Raw genomic sequence first — 9,468 nt, forward strand, 5'->3', positions numbered from 1 at the left:
GAAAGGGAAAGAGAAAGGGTAAAATTATTTATTTTTTAATTTCACCTTCAGCAATATTCAAATATAAAAGAATATGATGACTTTGAGATATGATGGTCAGCAAATATTCTCATTTGTTTTTCTTTATTTTATGATATACATTCTTGCAATAATGTAATTTAAACTCATTTAATTTTTGCACATACATTGTAATTGTATTTGTCTAAGACCAAAAACTCTGAATAATCTGATTTCCATGCACACAACAGATGGTTATACTGGAATAGGCTTGTGAGCAAAAGTTTGTATATTTATAGTTGTGAACCTAATATCAGTGAGATCAGATTTATGTTTTGCTACCATTTCATCAAAGCAGGTCCAAAACTTCAATAAATTATCTGAAATTTCAAACGGTATTATAATGATAAAAATCTGACACAAAAATAAAAATGATAAGACGTACAGAAATTACTGATGCAATGGTTATGTGTTTAAATAGGAACAGTTACAGCGAGACAAAGAAGCTGAGTATTACAGAGAGTGGGAGAAACAAGAAGACCATGTAAGCTGTTACTACTTATACTGAGTGTTATTAATGTAAAATGTGTTTGATCGAGGTTTTGTTTGGCCAGGTATTGCAGCAAGGTCTGAACTTGTAATTATAATGACCCAGAGAAATACCAAAAGAAATAATAGTACTTCTGATAGCATTAAATAAAAGTACTGATGATTTTATAGAAAAGGCAATGTTTGAGATTTGTTGGTATGAGTCTACTTAAAATTGACTTTTGTAAATAGCATGTATTAAGCCTGTTTGAAAATCATACATTATTTGAATCATCATAACTTCATATTGTTTTATATGTATTGCATCCATTATTATATATTACTAAAAATATATATCATAATGAACAGTTTTGTCATTAATTAGAAAAAGAAAGTGACACATTTTGTTCCTTTCTTTCTCAGTGATTACTTGTCAAGGAGTATTTTGGGAGCAGGACAAAAGCCACTAACATAATCTGTCAGAAAAAAAGCCCTCCAAGCTAGCTATTGTGTTTAAAAATTATGTTTGACTTATTATAAATTATAATATATGTATTTATCTTTTTCAGTTCCATCTGAACCAAGCTAAATTGAGGTCCCAGATCAGAATCCAGGATGGAAGAGGTAACTTTTATCTTTTGTAGTTTTCAAAAATAACTTATTCATATTAATGTTATCATTTTATACATGTTTAAGAATTTCCAGACATTTTGAAATCTGATCATTTTTAACATGTCACATAAATCTGTGACAACTTCCTGTTAGATATCTAATATTTTATTCCAAAATATATAAAATGTTCTCATCCTTTTTATTCAGATGTGCAAATGTATTAACTGTTGATGTTTCTAGGTTGATCAAGTTTTATGGTCAATTTTTCTATTGAAAAAAAAAGAAATGTTATAATTTCTTGAAATTACCTTGAAACAACTTTTTAAAATACCAATTACATTTTACTGAATAATTATGAGCGGTCAAGCTGTATGATTAGTACTTGACAAATATAACAAATTGAGGGTTATCTTATATTCTTACTTTCCAAATTTATATAAAAAGCAAATTAAAGTCTTACGAAATATAACATTTCTGTAAGTTGAATTACTTTCATTTACAAATGTTGTTGATGTCTTTGGATCTTTATTTTTTAGCCAAGCCTATAGATTTACTAGCAAAGTACATCAGTGCTGAAGATGATGTTTCAGCCATAGAAATGCATGAACCTTATACATACCTTTATGTAGGTATATAACTCTATTAATTGTTCAGTAAAAACAAATATTTGTTATGATTTGTAAAGATACCATTTGTGTTAAATAAGTTTGTATGTTAAGTGCAGTGTATAAAAAATTCTGAAAAAATACTAGAGATTCAATTTCACTTCGTCACAAATCATCACTTCGTAAATTTTACGGCTGCCATCACAAGTTGGTTGACCGTTATGGAATATAGGTTCTAGAGATGATATCAGATATGTTCCTTATGTCATAACTACAATCCCATTCCTTTTTCACAAATATGACCTACCGACTAAGACTATTTACCGTCTTTGTAATAATATGAGCAACAAGACGGATGCTACATGTGGAGCTGGATATGCTTACCCTTACCAAGCACCTGAAATCTTACCAGTTTTTGGTGGGGTTCGTGTTGTTGTTTTACCCCTATTTGTGACATTTTGTTCACGCATCAATGTCAATATAATGGAATTTGATGCAACTGTTGTACAAGTAAGAGGTTTAGCACTATAAAACCAGGTTCAAGCCACCATTTTCTACATTTGAGAATGCCTGTACCAAGTCAGGAATATAACAGTTGTTGTCCATTTGTTGGATGTGTTTTATCATTTGATTGAGACTTTCAGTTTTGAATTTTCCTCCAAGTTCAGTTTTTTTGTTATTTTACTTTTCAGTATAATGTAAAAAATATTCTTATTTTTGCTAAGAGCAAAACTATCATCCTGATCTTATTGTTATAAGATAATCTTTAGGATAAATGACTTTTGAAAATTATAAAATAAATATATAATTCACTTAATAGCATTGTTTACCCCTATTTTTCAAACCTTGATGAAATTTTGTTATATTGCAGGGTCTCACCATTACTGACATGGAAGATTTGTTAGAAGATATTAAAGTTTATTTAGAATTAGAGGAAGGGAAGAATGCTGATTATTGGAGAGATATCATCACTGTGACAAATGATGAACTTTCTAAACTCAGGAAGTTAGACAACACTCAAAAAGGTAATGTGCTACATTCTTGTTGAACAATTTAGTCAAAAATCAACTTTAAGTTCAAAACATATTTGTCTTAACATTCATTTCTCCTAAATGGTCATCACCCAAATCTAGTCTTTGGAAATTTAAACAAGTAAAATTAATTGAGTACACATTTTAATCAGATATCTACCTTACCACAGTATGAAATTTTCAGTTATGCTGTCAACATTGTTAATGGATTATCTCCCTGTCAATAGTTTGCATTTGTTTTTAATGATCATCATGAGGAGCAATAAATAAGTACAGATTTGATTCCGAAGATAAGTTCATTTGTTTACAATATACAAGCTGCATAGTACAATTCAGACCCAGGCAGACATGAAGTGTTTGTCTCTGACATTTCTCAATAATTTTTCTATTGTTAATTGTCTGTAACTTGGAGTTATTGACTATTATGTTTATGCACAAAGACATGTACATGGTTTCAGCTGATATAAATAGTTAATATATTGATATTCAATCAGACATTTGAAGTTTTTATTTATTGATAGATTATAGAGATAGAAGAGAAGGTATAAATGAGTCGGTGAACTCAGAAGTTGGTTCTATCTTCAAAGGAAAGACAACCAACCAACTCCAATTACTGGAAACTCAGATTAATCAGAAATTGAATAGTGGAGAAGGAGTAGATATAGGTATATATATGTAGATTAATTCATACAGAGAGGGAAGGGTTAATATATGTTTCATTGCTGAAATTTCTCAGAAAATGGACTATATGATACATTGAGATGCTCTGGAGAAAGTGACTGGATTCTCTTTGAAGCCAAGAAGAAAATAATTAAAATATACATTGTTTTTTCAAGTCAAATAAATCTAATCAAAGTTTTATTTTGTATTGGTGAGAGAGAGACCAAATTATATCAAAATCATTTATATCCAAAAGTATACAATTGGACTCTAGGACAAGATTTTTATTATACCATGATAAACTTAAATTTTTTTTTTATTAATTTAGTATACATGATTTTTCATTGTGCATACATTTGTACATTTGATTATAATATTGATTATATGTGTATCAAGAATAGTAATTTAACCTAAAAAGCAGATTTATAAATAACTTTTGTATATTTGATTTATAGGATATTGGGAGTCTCTAATACAACAACTGAAAGCTCACATGGCAAGAACCAGACTGAGAGAACGTCATCAGGAAGTCCTTAGACAGAAACTGTTCAAATTGAAACAGGAGGTAAATTGTGTAATACACAGACATATTTAATTGGTATGATATATAAATTACTTTTGAATAGTTAAAGTTTGTGCTTGCATATAAACCATCAGTCATTAATCACAAAGATTATGATCTCCTCTTTTTGAATAGATACAGTGCCTTAGAATTTATCCATATTTTCTTGCAACTTAAACTCAAAACTTATATATCACATTGATATTTCACCTTAAAAAAAGTATGCTGGAGATTTGTCTATTCAACAACGGTTGGAAGTTTTCCCTATTGGAACCATACTTCCCATGTTGCAAGCTACTGGGCTATGATAAAAAAAAAATGAATTGGTATATTTTTCTTTCTTTTATCAGTGTAGAAAAAGAGTCATTGTAAAAATCTTATTGGATGAAAGAAAATATGAAATTGCATGCCTATATCACCTGACACATTAAACCCTGTGTTTATATTAGTACTCAGTGAGAGAGAAAAAAACTATATTTATAATTCTGAGTACAGGATTTTCTTGCTGTGTTTAAGACCTATTGGTGGCCTTGGACTGTTTTCTGCTCTTTAATCAGGTTGTTGTGTCTTTGACACATTCCATGTTTCCATTCTCAATTTTATTCTGTCTGATTCAAGCTCATCTTAATTCATTATATTTATTTTACAGCAAGGTATAGAGTCTGCTCCATTATTTCCTGCTGGTGACAAATCTGATTCTCCTGTTATAAAACAAGAAAAGACTGACATGCCTCGCCTGCAGTGCCAACTGTCAGTAGAGGTGAAGAACCAGGAACCAGTGGAGAACAAAGTCACCCAGCTGAGGAGGAAGAGGAAGAGTAAGATTCTAAATTAAACAGCATGTCTTTTTTTTAAACTTTACATATGTCTACCAATTTCCTGCAAGGTTTCAATTGTATTGTGGTTGTTACATGACTTTGAAAACAATAGTAATTAAGCTCTTGTGAAAGTTTTAAATATTTCTGTTTTCCATTCTGAAAACCATATTGTGTGTACAATCTGTACAATTTGGAGGGGAAATTTACTGTTTCTTGTTACCAATAGATGACAAAATAACCTGAAAACAGCCAACATTTCCCATAAATTGCACACAAATTAAATGTTTAATTTACCTTTTTTTGGGGTCACTCTTTGAGGATGTCCTACCACAGAATAAGTAACCTGTTGAAAAATAAGCTATTCCTTGATGTTGTAGATCAGGTGCTGTATCATTGACTTACATCTAACACCACTTTTGTATGCAGAATCAATTAAAATATTGTGTATCACTTACATTTTGAAATGCTAAATTTGGATTTGATTTCAGAGGTGAAGCATTGATTACAGAGGATGATTTGGAGGAACAAGCCTATGTAGACTATGAGGCTGGTTGTTATTCTCCTAAGTTGTTAACACAGAATGATTTAGAGATTGATTCAGTGGTGTATGAAGTAGCAGACGACATAAAGAAGTTAGAGTTAGCTAGAGAACAAGTCAAAACTTCTGGACAAGTCAGAGTGAGTGTTTGTTATACCTCCTATTAACAGAAGTTGGGGATTAAAACTGAATAACTTATTCAACACAAAAAAGAATATAACAGTTCAATTTGTTGTTGATATTTTATGAAATTTAGATGATAACAAAAACAGTTTGATTTAGAAGTGTTATTTATAGATAGTCCTTGTCAAATATATAGAATAGTACAGTAATGAAATTTCAAAAAATTTCATTCTTTGGATTTGAAATATTAAAAAAAAAAAATAAAAAAAAAAAAAGTTAACTGATTAACTCAATACTTTATTTAGCTGATAAATTTATCTGGTATTGAAATTGAAAAAGACTCTTAGTTACATTCAATATTAAGTGGCAAAAAACAACATCTAAATCAAATTCCAGAATGTTCTACAATTATGTTTTTTTGTGGAAAGGGCTTACAAAGGCTATGTCTGTTGCCTAATCCAATTCAATTTATTTGAATAAAATATTGTTTAAACTAAAACTAAACTGAATATATTTTTTTAGCTTGATGCTGATTCTGAGTTTGAGAAGAAGGCTAGAGAAGGTATGAATGACGATGAAGCACAGTTCAGTGTAGAAGTACCTCTTACAAGTCAAGCATTCCTATGGTCAGATAAATACAGGCCTAGAAAACCAAGGTTCTTCAACAGGGTTCATACAGTATGTTTTTATATCACATTTGCTTTTATAAAAAACCTTACCTACATCGATTTATCAAAAAGTTTCTTTTAATTTGAACACTATTATCAAGAGTGCATATATCATATGAAATATCTTTGTAGAAATTGACATTATCTGTATCGTTTTTATAATTTCAGGGTTTTGAGTGGAATAAATATAACCAAACCCATTATGATATAGATAATCCTCCACCTAAAATTGTACAGGGTTATAAATTTAATGTAAGTATGCATAGAAGGTGAATTTACATTTGGTTAGCATGATGCCTTGTATCCAGAATGAAACTCACTCTCATAATTCATTTGAATTATCTCCCCCTCTGTAAATAAAGCTCCTTTATACATGTTATAATACATCAACTTCTCATCACAAAAAGCAAGATGAAAGAAATACAAGTGTATAAGGGGGGAAAAAAAATCAAGTTTAATTATTCTGCATTTAGTTGATGGATATTACTTCTTATTGGCTGACGTTGTTTTGTTTATCAGCTCATAGACATAATTTTGTCATGTGACCGTGACGTCATCAACATTTTTGCATGATTTACTCTGGTTTAAATGGAATTAAGAATTAAACTATAAGAAATGACTGTAATATTTTTTATGCCTATTCTAAATAACATAAAAATTTGTGATGTACACTTTAAATAACACCCTACGCTATGCTATGCATGTTATTCAGTGTGCACCACAATTTTTATGTTATTTCTTCATAGACAGAAAAAAATATTACAGTCATTCCTTAAATAGATTTGAAGGATAGTTTTTTTTTTGTAGCAACTCAACAACAGACATCTGAAAATTTCTGAAAGCATTTTAAGTATATTATTTATTTGTTTTTCAGATTTTTTATCCAGATTTAATTGATAAAACAAAGCCTCCAGAATATACTCTTGTAAGTAACTAATTCTTTATATAAAATTAATTAAGTTATTTTATAAATAAAAAAAAAAAGATAATACTGATAGGTTTAAATAGGCAAACCATCTGAAATTGTCAAATACCATGAAGAAATATCATTCTGTATCATTTAATTGTTCAAGTTTTAATGTAATACTTTCTACAAATAGTTGCCATGGTTTCCAGTTTATTTTTTGTGAGGGTGACAGACAAATTGATTTGACAAATTTTAACTTTGCAATGCATTTAAAGAATTGGGTAAAACCCTATTTTAAAAACTAGATTAACATTGCAAACTGGTGGTTCCTTTAAAACTGAAATTAATTTCAATTTTGATAATATCTAACAAATTATTGAGCAATGCAAATGCTTTAATCATACATTACCTATGTTTTTGACTTGCAGACTCCATGTGAAGATAACAAAGACTTTGCCATACTACGATATCGTGCAGGTCCACCTTATGAAGTAAGTAGAATTATTTGTGATTTATTTGTTGCCATTAGTTGACCAGGACACTAGCAAGGGAAGATTTTATATTATGTGGTTAATGAATTCTTACTGATTTAAGCATTATTTCACGTGATTAGCCACTTCATTCATTCATTAGACTGGTGTGTTGGTTTTTCGATTGGAAGTTTTATTTAAATAGCGACAATCTTAATTTATCAATTGTTTTGTTATATAAGGGCTTTGAAATTAAGGTTCCCATATTGTCACAGATCATTTTGGAATAAAAGTATCCACCCTTTATATATTTTTAAATATTCAAAAAGTTCTAAATGGCTATTGTTCTCACAGATTTATGTTGAAGCTATATAATTGCCTACTTTGTAAAAAACACTATACCAGTATAAAGACATAGCATTCAAGTTCAATTTCTCTTACAATTTTTTTAGGGGTTTTCAGAAGAATTTGTTGAATAAAACGTGGACTACACTCATAGGACCTTGAACTTACCACTAGTTGAAAACAAGGCATCACAAAAAAGAATTAAGTCAATTATATTAAAACAGAAAAATTTAACTGCAAACAAAAATGTATGATAAAACTGCCAACTAAATTTTGATTAAATTCTTATTTCAGGATATAGCATTCAAGGTTGTCAACAGAGAGTGGGAATATTCATACAACGGGGATTTAGATGTCAGTTTCAAAACAATATATTTCAAATGTGGTTTCACTTTAAACGATACCGTTACAGACGATGACCAAAATGGAGATCTTCACAAATGTGCTCATTTATTGTACTTCAAATTATGCAAATGGACCATTGTTTGGCCATAATAGAAAACTATGCCTTTGTATATGTTACAGTGAACAAAGATACAGGCAGAAGTGATAAGCCTAGAAATGAATATATGATACACATATATAGTTGTTAAACAGATTGATATGATCTATAATTTGTGTCTAGAAAATTGGCAGCTGTTTTTCAATATTTTGCAAATAGACAAGAGCAGATAACTATGTTAATGTGTACGGTTTTGTATTCCTATATACTGACATACTTCTTTATTCAATAAAATTGAGAATGGAAATGGGGAATATGAAAGTATGATTTCTAGGGTTATTGAAAAGCTGTTGATACAATAAAAGAGCCTCAGATTTGATTATTAAGATGGTATGGTTTTCTATATCATCTATGATTGATTTATTCTTTTTCATAAAATGTAACTCAATGAGTTTTAATAAAGAACTGTATCACTATCATTAAAATGTGCAACAGTTAACTTCTGATTGACTCCTTTGCCATCTGACAAATTCTTATGGTTGATCTTAAATAGGATGATAAAGAAGTGCTGACCCTCTAATAAAACTCACTCAAGTATAACTTCTCTGTATTATGATTTTCTTGCTTCATAGTATTTATCATTATATCATTATTTAGCATATGTTGCAGAAGATTTTCACGTAATCATGTGAGTTCATTCAATATTGATTTCAAACGTATGTCAATAAAACTGATTTTTATTTCTAAAATTGTTTTTTTTTGTTCTTTTGTCTCTTCTCAATCAAGATGGAGATGAGAGTTAGACCTGCTGAGGATTTTGGCAGCGGAATTCACAATTTGTAAAAATTTGTGATTAAGAAGTGTTGAGGGACCATTAACAATGATATATGGTATGCCTTTGTATAGGCATTGGCATATCTCATTAGGTAGTGTTGAAGGACCATTAACAATGATATATGGTGTGCCTTTGTATAGGCATTGACATATCTCATTAGGTAGTGTTGAGGGACCATTAACAATGATATATGGTATGCCTTTGTATAGGCATTGGTACATCTCATTAGGTAGTGTTGAGGGACCATTAACAATGATATATGGTATGCCTTTGTATAGACATTGGCACATCTCATTAGGTAGTGTTGAGGGACCATTAACAATGATA

General features: G+C 29.8%; 1 protein-coding gene across 1 annotated transcript; it reads left to right on the plus strand.

Moving 5' to 3' along the window:
- Nucleotides 1–3: 3 nt before the first annotated feature.
- Nucleotides 4–8,620, plus strand: LOC139505644 (splicing factor Cactin-like; the record flags this gene model as incomplete). The annotated part of the gene is given in 15 exon segments (XM_071295131.1): nt 4–18; nt 479–541; nt 1,095–1,149; nt 1,674–1,762; nt 2,614–2,767; nt 3,295–3,438; nt 3,889–3,998; nt 4,645–4,813; nt 5,304–5,491; nt 5,997–6,152; nt 6,311–6,394; nt 7,017–7,067; nt 7,478–7,540; nt 8,159–8,201; nt 8,204–8,620. Coding segments are annotated over 15 exon segments (1,464 nt in total), but the record flags the coding sequence as incomplete, so codon positions are not given.
- Between the last annotated feature and the right edge of the window lie 848 nt (nt 8,621–9,468).

The sequence above is a fragment of the Mytilus edulis genome, unplaced genomic scaffold (assembly GCF_963676685.1).
Source record: "Mytilus edulis unplaced genomic scaffold, xbMytEdul2.2 SCAFFOLD_949, whole genome shotgun sequence".
Lineage (NCBI taxonomy): Eukaryota > Metazoa > Mollusca > Bivalvia > Mytilida > Mytilidae > Mytilus > Mytilus edulis.